The sequence below is a fragment of the Equus asinus genome, chromosome 23, assembly GCF_041296235.1.
Source record: "Equus asinus isolate D_3611 breed Donkey chromosome 23, EquAss-T2T_v2, whole genome shotgun sequence".
In the NCBI taxonomy this organism is placed as follows: Eukaryota; Metazoa; Chordata; class Mammalia; order Perissodactyla; family Equidae; genus Equus; species Equus asinus.
Genome location: NC_091812.1, coordinates 36,649,457 through 36,671,877, shown reverse-complemented (window position 1 = coordinate 36,671,877; position 22,421 = coordinate 36,649,457). Strand labels below are relative to the sequence as shown.

Genomic DNA, 22,421 nt, shown 5'->3' with positions numbered 1-22,421 from the left:
AGTTTATAATCTCTGATCCAGAACAATGGTTCCCAGAGTTTGGTCCAGAAACCAGTATCAGCATCACCTGAGAACTTGTTAGAAATGCAAATTCTCAGGCTCACCCCAGACATAATGAATCAAAATCTCTGGCGGCAGAGCCAGCAATCTGTGATTCAACAAGCCCTCCAGGCGATTGTGCTGCAGCTCAAGTTTAAGAACCACAGGTTTGGAGCTGTGCTGTCCAATATGGTGGCCACATGCGGCCAACAAGCACTTGAAATGTGGCTTGTCCACCTGAGAAGTGCTCCACATGTGAAATACATACTGATTTTCAAAGATTTTGTATAAAAAAGTGAAATATATCAGTAATTCTTTATATTGATTACATGTTGAAATAACATTTTAGAATATATTGGGTTAAATAAAATATATCATTAAAATTAACTTCACCTTGGGGCTGGCCCCATGGCCTTGTAGTTAAGTTTGGTGCACTCTGCTTGGGTGGTCTGGCTTTGGTCCCTGAGCACAGACGTACGCAATTTGTTGCAGGCCATGCTGTGGTGGTGACTCACATACAAAACAGAGGAAAATTGGCACAGATGTTAGCTCAGGTTAACTCAGATGTTATGCTCTGCCCCTAGGAAAACTTGAAATGATCTAAGCTTATGAGAAGTATGATCAGATTGGTGTTTTAGATGAACACTGAAGGGTGGCTCATGCAGTGGGAGGTGCTGGACATACACACAGAGACCAGATGGAGTAACCCAGTGGGGAAATCCTGGACTGGTATTGACTTTATATGTGTTCTATTTAATATATTTATTCAGTGCATATTACTTAGCTGGGTGGAGGAAGCGAGCTCACTCCAAGACAAATAATATAATCGGTGTCCTCTAAGGAGTGTACAGTCCAGTACAGAAAAGAAGCACTAAGAGACAGGTTGGAGTTCTAGTTGGAGTACTAGTTACAAGCAAGGACTCTAGAGCTGGTCTGCCAGGAGCTTGGATCCCAGCTCCACTACTTACTAGGTGAGTGACCTGGGCAGGTCATCTCTCTCTGCCTCTGTTTTCTCATCTGTAAAATAGGAATAATAATAGCACCTACCTTGCAAAGTTGTTGCAAAGATTTAAATGAGCCTATATCTATATCTACATCTTTACATCTATCTGTACCTCCAGCTAAGAACTTAAAGCAACGCACATGGTAAGCAACACTGCAATTGTCATTATTCAAAGGGGACTGGAGTGGGGAAGAAGGAGCTGAGGAATTAAGGAATTAGCCAGCCTCCACTCTGAACTGAATGCTGGTGTTATGGTACTGTTTTAAAATCCTGGTATTCCCAAGACTGAATACAGAAGGATAGGACAGATGGAGTTGCTTAAGCCTGGAGCTGCTGTGATTTCACTCCTTGGTTTTGTTAGTTTCATTTACCCTGGTCTGCATTGTTCAGCATTCATGCTTTTACTTCTCTCCAGGACCCCACTGCAAGTTTCTCAGTCTTATCCAAATCATCATCATCATCAAGTAGTTAAAGGCCTCCAATATCTCCTCTTGCAGATCTATTTCCCTGTGCCATACGTCAGCCTGAAGAAGAAAGTGAGTAATGAATATTTCCAATGCCCTTTCAGCACAGTGAGATGTGCACAAATCTTCCGTGATCGTTAAGTGGGCTTTAGGCAAGTAAAAGAAGCTCAGCAGACATTTTTTTGTGAATTGTTTAGAATCTGCACAGTCTAAGCACACTCTTCCAATGGACGATGGTGGATAGCTTTCTCATGGCCCACCCAGATTAAAATTCCAGGAGCAGTTTGACCTGTCTGACTCTCCCTATGGTCTCAAACCCAATTTCACATCCTCCACAAAACCTTCAAGTTCCCTCCATAGCACTTGCTTCTTACTCTTCTCATAGCTTTCATCATTTTTGGTGACAATAAACAAACATGGAATAGAAATAACTAGAATGTCCCATCAATTTGGAGCTGTTTAAATAAGTTATGGTAACAACATAATGAAATATATGCAGTGGTTAGAAAGAATGAGGCAGTTCTTTGTGCACTGATATGAATGCTTTCAAAGATAAATGAAATGAAACAAGATAAGGAAGAGTGTATATAATTTTGCTACATGTAATGTATGTTAGGAAAGAAAAGGGCTGGCCCAGTGGTGCAGGAGTTACGTTCATATGCTCCGCTTTGGCAGCCCAGGGGTTGCTGGTTTGGATCCTGGGTAGACCTACACACCACTTATCAAGCAATGCTGTAGCAGGCATCCCATATGTAAAGTAGAGGAAGATAGGTATGGATGTTAGCTCAGGGCCAATCTTCCTCAGCAAAAAAAGAGGAGGATTGTTGGTGGATGTTAGCTCAGGGCTAATCTTCCCAAAAGAAGAAAAAAAATAGAAGAAAAAAATAGGAAAAAATACACAATATTTTTTTTTTCATGAGGAAGACTGGCCCTGGGCTAACATCTGTTGCCAATCTTCCTCTATTTTGTATGTGGGACACCACCACAGCATGGTCCAATGAGCACTGTGTAGGTCTATGCCTGGGATCTGAACCTGCAAATCCCAGGCCGCAGAAGTGGAGTGCGTGAACCTAACGACTATGCCACTGGGCTGGCTCCTACACACTATTTTATTTTATTGACTCTAAGACACTATTAATTATAAATGCATTATTTTATTTGTCACTAAGAAAGGAAAATTGCTGCCAATCAAAATTATGACATCATAGATTGAAAGACATTGATGTGTCTGTCAAAGACGTAAAAACATGTTTTAGAGTTGATAAAGTATGACATATTTGTATTTGCTTGTATGTGCATGGGCTATCTCTAGTTATTATCACATCCTATAGGACCTTTGGGGACTGGAGCTGCTCTGCTCAGTGGGCTCTTTGCTCTGTATAGGCTACATTGACCACAGAACTTTGAATACACCTCCGTGGGCCACTGAAGGAAGCCACAGAGCAAGGTATTCACCTGGTGGTATCTTCATCTGGCATGTTGATTTCCTAGTCTCTTTATCTGGTGATCATCCTCTGGACTGCTTGCTTGATGGTTTGGGAGCAAACAGTGAAACAACTTAGAACCAAGTCCAAGGGGTGATTCCCATCCATTCTGGAACCCAGAAGAGAGTCTGTGGTTTGTACTTGCTCAGCCTTATAAAGCAGACCAAGGATTCTGGCACTCAGTGGGTGATGAGACACCACTGTGGGAGTGTTAGCCTGGGTAGTCTCCTTTTAGTAAGATCACTGGCCATGAAGGAGGCAGGGGGGTAGTGGAGTAGGCAGGGAGGATTCCTGGTTGTAGGGGAGATGAAAAACAGGTCTTGGAGTTTACTCTCCTTGATATTTTCCCAGCACTGTGCATAAGACCTGGCATGGGTTACCCTCAGGACATTGTGTAAAGGGAGACCATCAAAGGAGAGTTACAGGCGGAAAGCTGGGAATAAGATTTTGAAAGCAACAGAAACTGATATTCCATTCTAGGGAAACTCTCCCTATTTAGGCTGTTTATTAAGGACCCAGACTCTCAAGAAATGTCCCCAGGAAGTCCAAAGAAATTCTGTAAGGTCATATGGGCTGATATAAACTGAAAGAAAGTGTGCTCAGAATTAGACACCTTAGTATATCGGGCCCTGCAAATACAGTTCAATCCCCTTCTAACACTGTTATAGGATAAAGAAATCACATCGTGCCTTATGACGTTGTATTAGGCTGGTCCTGTTCTGGAAATAGTATTTATATATGGGGCCCATGCTCAAATCAGTGTAATAACGAAAGCTCTTATATGGAGTTCTATTATTTCTCCAAATCAACCAGCCTAAAAAATTCTATAATGAATATGAATTCTCTGGAATTATTTAAATGTGAATGATTACTATAAGGTGATCACCTTCTGGTAGATTGTTTTTGCCCTGGGGTCACACTCACTCCAAGTATTCCACATGCTAAACCTACTCGAAAGGAGAGAAATGGTATTTCGATTAAACCTCAGCAAACAATAAACTTATAACCTCACCACAAAGAGGCCATTTAAAGCTAGTATCACCTTTATGTGCCGGCTTCCCCAAGAGCTACCAGGCTGAGAAAATTTTCTTAGCAGCCCAGGGGTGGAGAATAATCTTGTGTTGAGTTTCTGGCCAGCTCAGGGGGCTGGCAAAGAACTAGACCTCAGGGCCCTGCTCTCCCCAAACTTAGTCTTCTTGGAACATCTAGAGTAGCCCTGACTGTTTCATAAAGTTCAATGACAGGAGCAAATATAGGTATTTTGCTTCTGAAGAAGCCCTTTCCATATGCAAATAAATTAAGGAGCATAAACATCTCTTTAAACTCAGAATTTCCTCTAAAAAATTAAGGGCTTGAGGGAAAAGAGAAAAGATAGTAATTTTGCAGTGACTTTTTAAAAGAAGAAGATGGAAGTGTTAACGAAAATAAGAGGAGCCGGGCCTAAGTGACCAAGCATAAACATAACTGAGAAAGAAAACCAATCAACTTTAGTTTTTTATTAAAATCCAACATAATTTGCAAAGAAAATTTTTTCAATAATGATTTAAACGTAACTCTAACTTGTTTCAAGAAAAACAGAGACAAAAATTATAGTTAGAGTGGATTTAATGATTTGGTATTTGAATTATTTATAATGGCAAAAACACCCAAGAACTGGTATCAACTAAAATATGTTAGAAGAGCAAATATTATCTGGTTATGACACACGTATACATCGGAATATCATACAGCTACTAAAAAAGAATGAGTTTCAAAGTGGTTATACCATTTTGTATTCCTACCAGCAATGTATGAGTTCCAGTTGCTCCATAGCCTTGTCAACATTTCCCATTGTCAATCTTTTAAACTTTAGCCATTCTAGCAGGTGTTTAGTGGTATTTCACTGTTGTTTTATTTTGCTTTTCTTTGAAGATGAGGGACCTTGAGCATCTTTTCATGTGCTTATTGACCGGTCAGATATATCTTCTTTTGTGTAGTGTCTGTTTAAATCTTTCGCCCACCTTTTTATGGGATAATTCGTCTTTTTATTGAATTGTCATAGATATTTATATACAAGCTCTTTTGCAGATATATATTTGCAAATTTTTTCTCCTAATCTGTGGATTGCCTTGTCATTTTCCAAACTGTGCCTTGCAAAGATCAAAGGTTTTTAATTTTGATAAAGTCCATTTTACTAATATTTTCTTTCATGGTTCATGTTTTTTTGTGTCCTGTTTAAGAAAAATTTGTCTAACCCAAGACCACAAAGATTTTCTCCTATGTTTTCTTTTAGAAACACAATATTTTAGCTCTTAAATTGAAGATCCATTTTGAGTTAATTTTTATGTATGGTGTGAGATAAGAATTGAGGTTTTTCTTGTGTTTTCCCATACAGATATCCAGTTGCTATTATCTTATAAAATTAAGTCCTTACCATATAACCCAGCAATATCACTTATTATTCCTGTAAGAGGATTGAGAACATGTCTACAAAAACATTTGTACTTCGATGTTTGTGGCAGGCTTTGTCTGATATTAATATACTCCATCTTCCTTTTGATTGTTAGTATAATATATCTTCCTCCATCCCTTTACTTTTAATCTATGTGTTTCTCTACATTTAAAATGGATTTCTTGTAAACACCATAGAGCTGGGTCTTGATTTTAGGTCCATTCTGACAATACCTGTCTTTTAGTTAATTTAAACCATTGGTGTTTAAAGTGATTATTGATATAGTTTGATTAATAGCTACCATATTTGTTACTGTTTTCTATTTGTTGCCTTTGTTCTTTTTTTTCCTTTTTTTGTTTTTGTCGTCCCCACTTTTTCTGTCTCCTCTGGCTTTAATTTTTTTGTATGATTCCACTTTTTTTTCCTTCCTCTCTTAGCATGTCAATTATACTTTTTTTTTTAAACTTCTTTTAGAGGTTGCCCTAAATTGGCAATATACATTTACAACTAATGCAAGTCCACTTTCAGGTAACACTATAGCACCACATGGGTAATGCAAGTACTTTACAATAAAGTATTTCCAATCCCCTCTCCCATCCCCTATGACATTGAGGTCATTCATTTCACTCTCCATAAACTATAACCATGGAATACATTGTTGCTATTATTATTTTGAACAAACTCTTACCTGTTTGATCAGTTAAGATTAAGTGAAATAAAAAGTTTGATTTTACATTCATTTATTCCTTCAATGCTCTTCTGTTCTTATGTAGATCCAAGTTTCTGACTTGTATCCTTTTCCTTCTCTCTGAAGAACTTGTTTTATTTTAAAAATTCTTGTGATGCAGGTCTCCTGGTGACAAATTTCTTTAACTTTTGTTTGTCTAAGAAAATCTTTCTTTCTTTTTTGCTTTTGATGGATAATTTGGATGGGTACAGAATTTTAGGTTGGAGATTCTTTTGACACTTTAACTATTTCACTCTATTCACTTTCTGTGGTTGCTGAAGACAAGTCTGATGTAATTCTTATCCTTGCTCCTCTATAGGTAAGATATATCCTCTCCCCTGGCTTTTTTCAAAATGTTTTTCTGTCTCTTTGATTTTCTGCAGTTTGAATATGATATGTGTAAGTGTAGATTTTTGGGTGCTTATTCTGCTTGGTGTTCTTTGAGCATCCTGGATCTGTGGTTTGGTGTCTATCATTAGTTGTGGGAAATTCTCAGCCATTATTGCTTCAATTATTTCTTCTATTCCTTTTTTTTTCTTTCTTCTCCTTCTGGTATTCCCATATGCATATATTATACCTTTGATAATTGTCCCACAGTTCTTAGGTATTCCTTTTCACTCTTTTTTTTCCCCTTTGGATTTCAGTTTTGGAAGTTCCTATTGACACTTCTTCAAGCTCACTGATTCTTTCTTTGGCTGTGTCCAGTCTATCTACGAACCTATGAAAGGCATTCTTCATTTCCGTTATGGTGTTTTGATTTCTAGCATTTCCTTTTGATTCTTTGAGTTTCCATTTCTCTGCTTATATTACTCACCTGTTCTTGCATGTCCCCGACTTTTTCCATTAGCGCCCTTACCATGTTAATCATAGTTTCTTTAAATTCCTAGTCTGATAATTCTGACATCTGTGCCATATTTAAGTCTAGTTTTGATATTTTCTCTGTCTCTTCAAAATGTTTTTGTCTTTTAGTGAGCCTTGTGATGTTTTGTTGAAGTAGGGTACAATGTACTAGGTAAAAAATCATAACATACTAGGTAAATAGGCCTTAGTGTGAGGTTTTACGTTTACCTGGCCAGGAGTTAGGCCTTCCCTGTTTGCTGTAGCTATAGGTGTCAGAAGCTAAATTTCTCTCTGGTGTCTTTATCTCCTTTGTCCTTTTCAGGTTTCCCTGGAGACTTTAAAAGTGTCACCCGAGATGCATAGTTCTTTCAGTTCTATTACCCTGTTATTATAAAGGAGCCCTGCTGATGGAGGGGAAGAGGGATGTTCTGTAGTTCTAGGATTAGTGCTCAGTCTTTTAGTGCCCGTACCCCTGGGCTGTGACCTTCAAAAGTACTTCTCAGTTTTGTTTCCCTCTGGCTCCTTAGGAGAGACGGGAAGGCTGGAGGGTCCTGGAACTGGCTATTTCCCTTCTTCCAGGTTGATCAGGCTCTGGTAAAATGGTTTCAGTTGAGGGCAGGCCTTGTTAAGAACAGAATACTCTGGGCATATTTTAAAATGACTACTTTCCCGCTCCCTCTGCTTGAAGCATGAGGGGATTTGTCTCCTGTCTTCACTGTGAGAACCTGATAGGGCTCCTCTAGGTCATACTCATGAAAGTGTGGGGGCCTTCCTAAGACTGGATCCCCCCAGAGTTTTTAACTCTCAAACTTGTCCACACTGAACCTTCTGCAATTAATTAATTACAGATTAGGTTTTCCTAGCCAGTTACCAAGAGTTGTCTGCTCCAGTAGGTTGTGATTCTCTATATCTGCCTGAGTGTCTCTTCAGTTTAGGGCACGGTGGTTTGCCCTATGACCTCAATTGCCTCAAAGATCTAAGACGGGTTGTTGATTTTCAGTTTGTTCAGCTTTTTTCTGGTTAACAGTAGAGATGATTTCAAAGCTCCTTCCTTGCCAGACCAGAAATGAGAACTCTCAAGCCCTTCTCTCTGGGTGGTAGTAATATTGGTGATTTTTTACTTTGTACTTTTCTGGCTTTCCACAATTTCTACAATGCACATATATTCATTTTATAATGTAAAAGGAAATAACAAATGTTCTATAATAGAGAAAAATTTTAAAATTGAGTTTAATCTCCATTGACTTGGAGGAAAATAAGGCAAGTTGCACAGAATAGTGTGGAACTTTTAAAAAAATAAGAAAAAACATGAACATCCACCCCTACACAGCTTATTATTTACATTAACATGACTTTACTATTCCATTGTCTTCATTAGTGCAACTTTAGTATTCCAGGGAACTCTTGCCCTGGCAAAGAACCATTGTTCATTACAGGAACTTCCTGAAAGACACATCAACTCTTCAGTAGAAAGCATCAACTTATAGTTATGCCCTAAGACTCTTTGATTCCTCCCCAAAAATCCTGGCTTTACTATTCCACCAATCCTCAACTATTATATCTGACCTTTACCCATTTCTAACCAATTCCTGCACAGAAAGACACATCTTAAATCAAATTTTAATAAAATCCAGCATTAACCTTCCTTCTCAAAGAAACTACCAAAGCTGCATGAAGATGGTCTCCCTTACAGCAGTAAGCAGTAAATTCAGCTTCATCTTATGAACAGGTTAAGTTGGGGATCGCTGGTGATCTGGCATTTGACAGTGTATATGATTTTATGTGTTTATATAAGCAAGAAGAAATGGGCAGAAGTGACCACATCAGGCTGTTAAAGTCGATTGCATGGTGGGGGTGAATTCTAAATTAATTTTCTTTGTATTATTTCACTTGTGGTGGACACATGTCCGTTTTAGAATCCTGGAAGAGGAATTTAATTAAAAATGTTACAAGAGACTTAAAAAATACACCCATTTGCTTGAGGGAGTATGAGTCCATTCTCTCTGAGGTTTATAATCCCACAGTGAGCCTTTCTCATAACAGCGCTGGGGTTCACACAGAGGCCGCTTTCTTGAACATAATAAGACCCAGTGTTTATAAACAGGAAACTGTTTTCTCTGTATGCTCGACTTAGTTGTCTTGCTTTAGTCAACGTGGAAAATCCCTTTGGAAAATCCTTACTGAAAGTGATGCAGAATAAGAACCCTCCTTGCATAAAGGGCTCAGTCATTTGGAACATGCCACTTCCACCCTCCATTAAGCTCAATGTCCTAAACCACACCAATGATAAATACAGCTCACTTGAACGTTGATCTAGCAATTCTAGACCTATCAGTCATGGTTTCTCACCCTTTGCCCCATCATTTTTGATTACCTCTCCCCAAGTACACCAGAGACTGAAAACCTGAGATTCATATACTATATGACAGTATATATGAACAAGGACAGAAACTGTACTTTACCTGGTTTAATGCAGTTCTTATTTACTAAATTTTATGGAAAGACTTGGCCATTCCTCCAAGATATCTGTATAGTAAACTTGACTGTTAATATAAAATTCTCATGGGCATTACATTTATTCATAAGGGAAGAGGATGTCTCTCCCCTTCTCCTAAGCAGACCAAAAATATTTCCCCCAAGTATTATACCTTATCAGTCTACATCAGGTTCAAGTCAAGCACAAAGGAAGATTGCTTCCTGGTACCATATGACAGAAAAGCTGTGTCAGAGAGAGAAAAATCATTCAGCCTTTTCAGTGATTCCCATTTATGTTGATTTTACTAGAATGACAATTGTGTGGTGGGTGTACACACCTGATGGAGTGATCTAAATCAAGACTGGGATCAGTGTGGCCTCATACTGCTCCCCAGGAATGAAATAATAGAGATTAAGAATCTGAGGGACTCAGCAGTGCTTTTTCAACTGGAGTATGCGTCAGAATCACAGGGCGGTCATGCTATCCAAGTCAGCTGGGTCTCAGGAGCCTTTACCGTCCAGCTGCAGCTTGGGGATAAGGGACAACTTCCTGGTCCTTGTGGAGTGGCTTATCACTGAGAAGGAAGAGCCAGGATAGCAGACAAGCCCAGTCAAGGAAACCGAGTCTCAGAGGAAAGTTCCACTTCAGCCACGAGAAGCAGAGAACTGAGCCAAGGCTTGTTTGTAAACCCCGTTGGGTCAGCAAGCGCCGGGTATATGGGGGTCCGGCTTATCAACAAGATCAGTTCCAGGCCTCACTCACTGGAAAGGTGGGAAGCTGCAGGGAATATGGGCTTTGGAGCCAAACAATCCCACCTCTACAGTCAGCTTTGGTGCACTGGCCACAGCTGTTCAATCTCTTGTTTGAATTATCCTTATTAGTAAAAAGGGAATAAGAACGATGCCATCTTCACAGGGTTCTTTTAATTAATAATAACATTAAAGGATCTAGTACATCACCTGATACCCTTAGCGTCCTTCCTCTATTTCTAGTAAACCACTGACCTTGTAAAGAACTAAGTTTGCTTAACAGGCTAAACGACTGGAGCTGAACAAAATGGCCGCCATGAAGAGGTTAAAAATAGGCAAGTGTCCTACGCACGCAGGATGGCCTGCCTCTCGCTAAAGCATGCTCACTCTCCCTGCCGCCTCACGACTGTTGTATGGGTCACCTTCCCCACCTCCTCTCGTGTCTACTCTGGCCAGAGAGAACAACATACCGAAGACATCAGAAGAATTACACAACTTTCTTCACACAAGAGAAATCTTGAATCATAAAGACGATGGTTTGGATGGCTTTAGAACAGCAATGCCTCTGAGGTGGAGAAGAGATTCCAGGGAATACATAAAATATAGAGACACAGAAATGGAAGCAGTGAAATGAGACTGTTTTCTTTGAACTGATACCAAATCATCTCAATAAGAAAAACTAATGCAGTTTATTCTTTCACGGGAGTTTCCAGTTCTATTGTAGTCAGCAGTTTCTACAAAAGAACCTTGAAGGGAAACTCAACACATTCCACAGTGCTCAGACTATCTGGAAATTCAGACATGAGTGCACACTTGGAGGGACAAGTTTCCCAGGACTGGATTTTGTGTGGGTCAAATTTCCTTCAAGATTCAAAGTATGATGCATTGGCAATTCCTCATATTGTAGAAGCAAGAATCCCAGAGTTCTCCAAAGACAATGGTAAGAAAGGAAGTTTTCATCAATCCATTAGAGATGAGAGAAAACTCTTTTATTATGGTCCTTGTCATCATCAGTTCCATGAGAAAGAAAGTGCCAGGCTTTGGCTAGCCATGTTGGAAAATTTTTGAAAACAAACAAATGCAAGACAATTTGGGGACAATTGGGGAAATGTGATATGGATTATATATGAGATGGTAGGGAACTATCGTTAATTCCTTCTGCAATTAGGATGAAAGTAGGATCGTGGTTCGCCAGGAGATGGCCTTAGTCTTAGGAGATCTGTGCTGAAATATTTATGGGTGAAGTGTTGTGATGATTGTGTCTTATTTTCAACTGGTTTAGTCAACAACAACAACAAAAAAGAGAATAAAATAGGAACCATTGTTGAATCTTGGGAGGAGAGTATATGGGTGTTCATTGAACCTGTCTTTCAATTGAGCACTTTTGAAATCTTTCAAAATCAAAAGATATTAATATAGATTTATTACACAGTATATAATGGCATACTATAAATCTATATTACTATATACATGTTCTGTCTCATGAACAGAATTTAAACCACTAGAAAAGGCTGAGCAGGGGTTTAGCGTGGCTTGGTCCATGCCAGCATCTCTCCTGGTAAAAGTCATGGAAGCAATAGGCTTCTCTCCCTTGCGACCAACCTGGTTCATTCCAGCAGACTGGCGCTCGCTCTCAGTCTCTTTTTTTCCTTTTCCTACTAAGCATTCTGTAGCAAGAGCCTGCCCAGCCCTCTGCAGGAGCTGTCACTCAGGCACCAGGGTTTCAATCCCCTAGAACTCAAAAACAAGAGGCAATGTTTGTTGAGCTAAATTATCTCTTTATTAGGAAAGCAACAACACCACATTCTTGGAAATTACTGGAATTTTATTTGCCTCAGGCTTATGACTTGCAACCAAAGACATTGTGCAAAGAAAGCAAAGATTAAGTACACTTTAGGGAGAAGGAGACGATACACATTGGTAACATAGGAGATCAAGTTGACAAAAGAAGCCATCCAATACACTATATAGATTGCAATATTCAATAGCGTTTTCAACAAAACTTTTCTTCTTTAAATCAAGAGCCAAAAAATTAAGCAATGTTTACAGTAGACATAAATCTTATACAATTCAAAAAGCATTTTTCTTTTCAGATCATAGAGCATAAAAGGGAAAAATGTCTATGCAGGTGAAGTCTACCTACTGTACATTTATCACCTATTAAAGTTGCTTATATGTACCACAGTGTAAAAAAAACAATACCGAACAAATAAAAACCTTGAAAATTGCCTGATGAAAAATAAAATAACCAGTGGCTTTTAATGGCTTCTCCTGGTTATCAGTACTACAAAAAGACAAAAATCTTCTCATCCGAACAGGTGATAAAACCAGGCACAATCAAACTGTTACCAAATTAGACCCACCCATAGAAATATACTATCCATCCACATAGTTTCCATCAAAAGCTTTTTTCTGTTTGTTTTAATCTTTGAATCTTTGAGGCCCATTTGGTCACAATATGTTACAAATATTTGTGTGTGTGTGTGTGTGTTTTTTTACACCATGATATCATATGTTTGTCTGGCACTATCCTAAAGCTAGTTTATAGATGATGATGATAGAGAAACAGCCCAGCGCCCCCATGACAAGTGAACTCACTGGGCAGAAATGAGAGAGGGGAGGAAGGAATTCAGTTCTTGCAAGGAAAAAGGTCCATATGGATCACTCATCATCAGTTCCACTTGCTTCTGACTGTTCCTAAAAGTAAAAATAAGATAAAATGGAATAAAATTACATGTAAGAAACAGAAGACATCATAAACCATCAAGAGGCAAAATAGAAAAGAAAAGACATTTTGGAAACAGTTAACCCTCCAAGCCACTTCATTCTGTGGGAAGATGGAAAGATACCAAAGAGGCATTGACAGCCTCTACACTGAAAAGGGGAGCGGCTAACTGGAACCCCCAAAGGAACAGTCACCATCTATACTAGTGTTTTGCTGTCTTTCACTGTGGCATGAAAAGTCTATGGCTAATAATTCCTCTTTTTAGCACTATGTTTTAGGAAATTCATGGGAGGAAAAAGTAACGATGTATTTGATGTCTCCTCACCGGTAAGTCTTCTAAAGAAAACATAGTATTTTAAATGTATTTGAAAAAGCTTGTGCCCAGGGTCAAGGCTGGGTGGGGTGGGTGGGATAAGAATTCTGAAACTTTCTCATCAGACCCAAATGGCTATGTGCTGAAGGAAAATCAAGCTAGCATACTTATGTACTAAAATGGAAAATTATCTTTCCAGAAAAAAAGTAGAAGGTGGGTGGTAGGGAACCTGAGGTCCTCTGGAAAGTGAATGAAAGGGAGGGGACTTCAAAAGGCTAGAAGTTTCTGCCAGCACCGCTCCCTTGTTGCCTACACAGTCAGGGATAGCTGACTTATGACTGACTGAGTTATGTTGTTTGGGTCTGAATTCAGCCGCTATTTACTTACATGACTTGGAGCAAAACACACATAATGTAAGCACTGATTTCTGTAACTTGCTGAGAGTGACATCTACCTCATGATGCTAACATAAGCCTTAAACATGGTACCATAGGGGAAGGTACTTATTTCAGGGCCTGGCTCCATAAATCCCCCCTGAATTTTTCATATCTTAAAAAATAACACCTCTAAGTACTTAAAACTTCATCCAGATTTTTTGTATGGCACCTTAACTAGCAACTCAAACCCAAACTGACATTACAACACTTTTTCTCATTCTTTCATCTAATGATTATTTCATCTATATACTGCTATAAACTAGGCACTAGGCACGATGCTGGGTGTTACGGATATAAAATATTAACTGGCCAAGGAGAAAACTGTATTTGTGGGAAGATAAGAAAAGGGAACTTGATTTAGTAGTTTTTCATTTGTGAAGACTATTAAAAAAGCAATAAACACAGCCCCAAATTCTCTGATATAAATCATGCAGCTCAGTTCACATCTCTCAATAATGAAATCTCACCAAATCTTTAGGTTTTCCTTTCTGGGTGGTAAAGTGAAGAGGTTGGAAGGGGCATGCAAACACGAGAGGGAAACAGAAGTGGAGAGCGCTACCCCCGCCCGACTTCAGCCCAAGCCCACCAGGCTTACATTTTCATCTTGCTCTTCATCACTGTCAAAGTCGCTCACGACGGGTTTGGCTTTTCCTCGATTTGGCCTTTTCTTGCCTTTTCCTTTGTCCCGGCCTTTCTCATCTTTTTTATTGAGCTTAATTTTCACCTTAACGGATTTTGCTACAACAAAATAATATAGACAGCAATGAGGAATCACAGGAAAATCTTCTTACACGTAGTAATAAGATTGACGAACCAAACGTCCAGGAGCGCCCAGAACATTCTCAACTTATGCCTGTTCTCCATCATCCTGTCTAGCAACCCCTTTCACTTACAGCCGTGTCTCAGTTTGGACGATAAATTACATCATCGCCGTAAAACAGGCAACAAGAGGGAACGAGGTCCCATGGAGGGCAGCTGGGCTGGGTCCTTTCCCTGGCTCCTAATGGCTGAACAGGGATCCTCCTAAACAGGATAATGAGGATTGCCCTTCCTATTTTGTGGAGGGGTGTGGGCATTTATTTAATAGAACTTGACATTAAAAAGTATAAATAAGTGTAAACGGTTAAGAGAAAAGGCCAGTAATTTTACTATGTAGATAACTCCAGTTGACTTAAACAAAAAGAAAATTCAAATAGTTGAATAATATTTTTAACAACACAGAAAGGTGCAAAATGAAAGTAAAAGCAAAACAAAACACTCAAATGAATCTGAAAGCTTCCTTTCCCCATCTCTAGTCTCTCTTCCTACTGTTTTCTTTCTGGTCATTATTTAAAAAAAAAAAAAAAGTATACATCCATACCCGCAAATATATCCATCCCTGTGTGTGTATGATTCTATCTATATATAGATTCCATAAAATTCTATATAGAGAGAATATAAAGGATTCAAGTAGATAGACATACACTCTTGCTTTATATAGTTATACCAAAGGAATCTTTATACATGCCCATATTCCATGCCTTGCCTTTTTTCTCACATATGTGGACATTTCTATGCATCAACTAATACATAACTGTCTAATTCTTTTTAAGGCCTGAAAATTTATGGGTACACTGTAATTTATGTAACCAGTTCCCTAGTGATGGGCACCGAAGTTCCTAGCTTTTTTGCCAGTATGAACAAAGCTGTCATAAACCTATTTGTTGACATATGTTGCCAGAATTTCGGGAGGTATGGTGGACATATTCACATGGTAAATTTCTAACAGTGTTCTGCCAAATTTACCTTCAGGAAGATGGTACCTATTTCTACTCTCACAGGGCTTTTCTGAGGATAGAAATAAAAATTGGAAGAGTTCAAAGTGCTAACCAACAGATATAGGTGCATATCCCAAAGTTCAAAGAAACCCTGTTCCATGGCATCGTTGTGGGATAGATGTCCACTGAATACCATTTTTAGGATTTGATGATGAAGTTACTGAAACTGTGGGTCTCTCATGCAAACCAGTTTTGCTAGAATATCGTGTTTGGTGGGTCTCAAGACACCTAGAAATAGATATTGTCATGGAGGGAATCAGTTCCAGAAGGAATCTTAGAAGAATTTTTCACACATCTTTTGTGAAGTCGAGGGACCCACAAAACATTTACAAAAATGAAATCTTCCAGGGAAGTGTAGGCTACCCAAAAATATGAGAGCAGATCTGTTTTGAACTGAAGTGTGGTGACAACATATGCCCTTCCCCCATCCCCAAAGGGGCAAAGGCTGGCAAATCCTAGCACACAAAACAGTATTCCTAGTTGAGGCTTCTATCCATCTTGTGCGAATGTCTGCTGCTGAATGAGCTATAAGGTGGGGGCCTGTTGCCTTGGGTGAAGTAATTTAAGATAAGAAGAAAAGATTCAGGATGAAAAGGTCTATTAATGCAAATGCATGAAGATGTGGAGGCCTCTAAAAGATTTTTAAATAATCTGGAAAGAAAAAGTGAAATATCTTTATCTACACAGGTGTTGCCGTTCCTGACACGGGACTATGGGAAATCCATGCAAGGTGTGAAAAAGCAGAAGCCTGCCAGTGAAGGTAAGAAAATGCATCCTTAGGAACGTGATGTAAACGCACCCTGGAGTGTGGGACACTCTAAAGTTGGCAGGCTTTGTGTGTCAGTGGATACCCAGCTCCAAAATGCCCCCTGACAGGCTGCCATGGACAACTAGGCTAATAAACTGGCCCATCAGGTGAGCCCTAGGAATAGGATGCTAAGGCTTTTTGATACCACCATGTGGACTCATGAAAAGTTCTAATTACCAAGAGCAGTAGGCAGAATAATGACCCCCTCGTAGATGTCCATGTTCCAATCCCCAGAACCTATGAAAATGTTACATTACACGGCAAAAGGGATTAAGGTTGCTGACCAGCTGACTCTGAGGAGGGGAGACTATGCTGGACTGACCAGGTGGGCCCTGAGTCCCTAAAAGTGGAGGAGGAGGTGGTTCCAGTTCAACATGATGAAAGATCCTCAATCCACCTCCTCCCACAGACACACCACACATCGAATCTACAGCTACATATATGGAACAATTTCCTCTGAAAAAAACCCTAAAAACTAGCTGGACGACTCCTACACATCAGGCAAACAAGAAAAAAAAAAACGCTGAAGCAAGCAGGAGAGGCCAAGACGCACTCTCACGATAAACCCCACTCCTGGTGCAGTGACGCTGAGGAGGGAAAGATTTGAATCCCACATTGGGCACCTCAAATTTTAAGACCTGCACCTGAGAGATGAGCCCCCAAATAGCTTTGAAAACCAATGAGGCTCACATGAACTGAGAAACGGCTCTTAAAGGGCTCACACCATGGGACTCACCCACTCCAGGGCCCAGCACAGGGGCAACTGATTGAGAAGCACCCAGACTTCGTGCAAAAGGAGGCTTATTTGCTTATCTTAAAGCATCAGCCAGAGAGGCAGGCATCTAACTTAACACACATCTAAAGGCCTGCTGAGGTATGGAGGCTGGCAGGTGCCATCTCTGCCTTGCTCCCGCTCACCAGTATCTCATGGAAAAGAGCTTGTACCATCCTCTGGTTCCCCATTTTTTGCAACTAGCCCCTCTCCCCAGGGTACAGCATGAGGCCTATTAGCTTATCCTCACAGAAGTAGCCAAGAAGCAGGGTTCTAATTAGGCACCTGTCTAAGGGCTGACTGTAATCCTTTTCAGAGACCTCAGAGGGTGGGCACTGTCTTCGTGCTCTCTCTCTCTGCCAAGCTCCAGAGTGCTAGTATCTCCCAGAGGGGAGCTTTTGCACATATCTGGTGCCCCAGTTTTTGGAACTGCTTCTCCAGAGACACCTCTAGATTGCCTGGCTGTGGTGGCCAGTGGAGCTAATGCTTGTAGTCCCACAGGACGGTATATATTTGCATACTTTAAAAGCTGCTGCCTGAGGCCCTGGCTTACAATCAGCCTGAAGCTAGGTGCTGACTGAGATCCTCCCCTTTGGGATGCTAATAGGTCTTGGCACACCTCAACTACTGGGAGACACTAGAAATAAAATAGGCTGCTTGGAAAATGAAAAAAGTATGAGAGACAACCAAGAACAAGGACAGGGTTGAATGATAAGGTTCATCTACAGGAGGCCCCTCCTTTGAGACTGGGAGAGGTAGCTATTTTATCTAAATGCACAGCAACCAACACAGAGAGTCAAGGAATATACTCCAAACAAAAGAACAAGATATAATTTCAGAAAAAGTCCTTAATGAAATGGAGATAAATGACTGACTTGATACAGAGTTCAAAATAATGATCATAAAGATGTTAACGGAACTCAGGAGAAGAACAGATGAGCACAGTGAGAACTGCAACAAAGAGAAAGAAATATAAGAAAGTACCAAACAGAAGTCACAGAGCTGATGAATACAATATCTGAATGGAAAAATACACTAGAGGGGTTCAATATCAGACTAGATGAAGCAGAAGAAAGGATCAGTGAACCTGAAGACACGGCAGTGGAACACACCCAATCAGAGCAGCAAAAAGAAAAAGGAATAAAAGAAAGTGAAGATACTTTAAGGGATTTATAGGACAACATCAAGTGGAGCAACATTTGCATTATAGGGATCCCAGAAAGAAAACAGAGAGAGAAAGAGGCAGAAAACTTACCTGAAGAGATAATGACTAAAACTTCCCTAAGCTGGGGAAAGAAACAGACCTGCCTGATCCAGGAAATCCAGAGAGTTCCAAAAAAGATGAACCGAAAGAGACCCACACCAAGACACTTTATAGTTAAAATGTCAAAAGTTAAAGACAAAATCTTAAAAGCAGCAAAAGAAAAACAACTTGTCACGTATAAGGAAACCCCCATATAAGACTATCAGCAGATTTTTCAGCAGAAACTTGGCAGGCCAGAAGGGAGTAGTAGCATAATATAGTAGTCAGAGTGCTGAAAGAAACAAACTTCCAGCCAAGAATACACTACCCTGCAAAGTTATTCAGAATTGAAGGATAAAGAACTTTCCAGACAAGCAAAACCTAAGAGTTCACCACCAGTAAACCAGCCTTCCAAGAAATGGTAAGGGGACTTTAAGCTGAAAAGAGAGGGCACTAATTAGTAACAAGAAAACATATGAAACTATAAATATCACTGGTAAAGGTAAATATATAACATTGGTAGTGGATTAATCACCTGTAAAGCTAGTATGAAGGTTAAAAGATGAAAGTAGTAAAATAACTATAACTAAAATAATTAGTTAACAGATGCACATGAATATACGCAAAAAAGATAAAATGTGGCATCACAGGGCTGGCCCCGTGGCTGAGTGGCTAAGTTCGCACGCTCTGCTTCAGCAGGCCAGGGTTTCACCAGTTTGGATCCTGGGTGTGGATATGGCACTGCTCATCAAGCCATCCTGAGGCGGCGTCCCACATAGCACAACCAGAAGGACCTACAACTAGAATATACAACTATGTTCTGGGAGGCTTTGGAGAGAAGAAGAAGAAGAAGAAGAAAAAAGGAAGACTGGTAACAAATGTTACCTCAGATGCCAATCTTTAAAATAAAAAAATGTGGCATCAAAAACATAAAACGTGGAGAGGAGAAAGTAAAAATATAGAGCTTTAGAATACATTCAAACTCAAGTTATCATCAACTTAAAAGAGACTGTTATAATGATATGTTGTTATATGTAAGCCTCATGGTGATCACAAAGCAAAACCTATAGGAAATACACAAAAGATCAAGAGAACAAATCTAAGCATACCACTAAAGTTATGAAACCACAAAGGAAGAGAGCAAAAGAAGGAACAGAGGAACTACAAAACAGCCAGTAAACAATAAACAGAATGGCAATATGTACACACCTACCAAATGATTACTTTAAATGTAAATAGACTAAATTCTCCAATCAAAAACCAGAGTGGCTGAACGGGTTAAAAAAACAAGAACCAACCATATGCTACCTACAAGACTATCTGACATCACTCACAAAAATTAACTCAAAAATGGATCAAAGACTTGAACATAAGACCTAAAACTGCAAAACTCCTAGAAGAAAACAGACAGTAAGCTCGTTGACATTGGTCTTGGTGATGACCTTTAGAGTTTGTCACCAAAAGTAAAGCCAACAAAAGCAAAAATAAACAAGTGGGACTACATCAAACTAAAAAGATTCTGCCACAGCAAAGGAAACCATCACCAAAATGAAAAGGCAACCTACGGAATGTGAGAAAATATCTGCAAAGCATATCCGTTAAGTGGTTAACATTCAAAATACATAAAGGACTCACATAACTCAATAGCAAAAAAAAATCTGATTTAAAAATGGGCAGAAGATCTGAAGAGGCATTTTTCCAAAGGACAACAGGTGCAGGAAAAGGTGCTCAACATCATTAATTATCAAGGAAATGCAAATCAAACCCACAATGAGATAGTGCCTCACACCTGTTAGAATGGCTATTACCAAAAAGACAAGAGAGGACTGTTAGGGGCAATGTGAAGAAAAAGGAAACCTTGTGTACTCTTGGAGGAAATGCAAATTGGTGCAGCCACTATGGGAAACAGTATGGAGGTTCCCCCCCAAATTAAAAATAGAACTACCATGTGATCCAGCAATGCTACTTCTGGGTATTTATCTGAAGAAAACAAAAACACTAACTCAGAAAGATAACTACACCCCTATTCATTCCAGCATTATTTACAATAGGCAAGATATGGAAACAACCCAAGTATCCAACAATAGATGAACGGATAAAGAAAATGTGGTAAATACATAACAGAATATTATTCACCCATAAAAAGAAGGAAATCTTGCCAATTGCGACAGCATGTATTGACCTTGAAGCCATTATGCTAAGTGAAATAAACCAGACAGAGAAAGACAAATACTGTATGATCTCTCTCATATGTGAAATCTAAAAAACAAAAATAACTGAGAACAGATTTGGTGGTTGCCAGAAGCGGGGGAGTCAGGAGGTGTGTGAAACAGGTGAAAGGGGTCAAAAGGTATAAACTCCCAGTTATAAAATAAATAGGTCACGGGGTTTAACGTACAGCATGGCGAGTACAGTTAATAATACTACACTGCATATTTCAGAGTTGCTCAGAGAGCAAACCTTAAAAGTTCTCATCACAAGAAAAGAAAATTTCTAAGTATGTATGATGACAAATATTAACTAGACTTATAGTGGTGATGTCACAATACATACAAATATTGCATCATGCTGTATAGCTGAAACTGGTATGTTAACGTCAAGTACACCTCAAGAGAAAAAAAGTAAGTGGAAGAGGAAGAGGCAGAAGAGAGAGTCAGAGATGCCAACGTGAGAAGGATGCACAAGGAAATGCATTCTCCCCTCGGTGACACCTTGATTTTGGCCCCAAGAGACCCATGACAAACTTGTGACCTAAGGAAGTACAAGATAATAAACTGTGTTGTAATAAGCCACTAAGTTTGTGGAAATTTGTTATCGCAGCAATAGAAAGTTATTACACCAAGTATCAAGAAGGATTAAAGAAACTGAACTCATCGACGGGATAAGAGGGCAGCTGTTTGAAAACAGATTAGAAATCTGGCTCTAAAATAAGGAAATATTTAACTGAGATAGGTAATGTAGACTTATTCATCAAATGCTAGGCTATTACAACTAGGGAATAACCACGTGAACTTGAACAAGGTTCATAAATAAAAGGCAGAATCACTAAAAAGACGACGACTGAGAGCAGATGTGGGTGTGGGGAAACGGACACTCCTAGGCTGCTGACAAAGACATAAACTCCGTTCTGTGTGGCAATATGTATGCATCAGATGTTTTAAAAATGTCTGCAGTCACTTATGGGTAAGAATTTTCAGGACAGCATTATTTAGAGTGAGAGTAACACATTTTGGTACATTCACTAATGAATGTTAATATAAACTGCTGTATAGAAACACCGATTGCTATGAGAAAATGTTCATAATAAATAGAAAAATCATGCTACAAAACAATGTGCTATACTTTTATAAACAAAATATTTATGTACAGGAAAAAAACTGGAAGGCAACGTCTCAAAATGTTAAGTGTATATTGGGTAATGGAATTACACAAATTTTCCTTTCTTAAAAAAATATTTTCCAAGTTGTCTGTACTAAGAATATAATTAGGAACAAATCTAATAAAAAATTTTAAAGCATATCTGTGCTGTTTTACATAGCAGACCATAAACTACTGGGATTTATTACTTTGAGAAGAGTTATGGGGTGAAAACATAATTAGGTAAGAAGAAATTTTAGACTTTTGAAGGCAGACTTAACCTCTGAAATATTAGGGTTAGCAACCAGGGCTGGGCCTAGGGAAAGATAAGGGAGGTACTTGCCTTGGGTACCAAATGTGAGAGGGCACCAAAACTTGGCAATCGAGACAAATGATATTCTAAAGAAATATTTTAAAAACTCAAAATTAATGCAAAAACAATCCGTGATGAAAAAAATATCAAAATTTTAAATAAAGACAGGATCAGTATCTGCTCCATGATGGACCACAGTTTCAACTCAGTTTGACCATTATTTTCTAAAGTGGTGATACTCAGAGTGTGGTCCTGGGCCCAGCAGCATCCGTATCCCCCAGGAACTTGTTGGAAATGCTGACTCTCAGGCCCCACCCCAGACGACTGAATCAGAGACTGTGGGCAGCGGAGCACAACAATCAAAGCTCTATCAATCCCTTCAGGCTAGAGAGCTACTGTGCTACAGAACAGGTAGGTAATGTT

The 22,421-nt window shown here is 39.3% G+C and overlaps 1 protein-coding gene and 1 long non-coding RNA gene across 11 annotated transcripts in view; one reads left to right on the top strand and one right to left on the bottom strand.

Moving 5' to 3' along the window:
- The first annotated feature begins 889 nt into the window (after positions 1-889).
- LOC139041711 (uncharacterized) lies at positions 890-22,362 on the top strand. Its single transcript, XR_011497432.1, has 4 exons — positions 890-1,010; positions 1,458-1,578; positions 16,193-16,265; positions 22,229-22,362. It is a non-coding gene; the product is annotated as an uncharacterized lncRNA (long non-coding RNA).
- SMARCA2 (SWI/SNF related BAF chromatin remodeling complex subunit ATPase 2) overlaps positions 11,971-22,421 on the bottom strand; it is a 166,781-nt gene continuing 156,330 nt past the window's right edge. For all 10 annotated transcript variants that reach the window (XM_044756940.2, XM_070495812.1, XM_070495813.1 and 7 more), the window contains 2 exons: positions 14,284-14,426; positions 11,971-12,910 (listed from right to left, as the gene is read on the bottom strand). In XM_044756940.2, the coding sequence (XP_044612875.2) occupies positions 12,875-12,910; positions 14,284-14,426 (179 nt within the window). In that variant the 3' untranslated portion in view covers positions 11,971-12,874. The remainder of the gene's footprint in view (positions 12,911-14,283; positions 14,427-22,421) is intronic.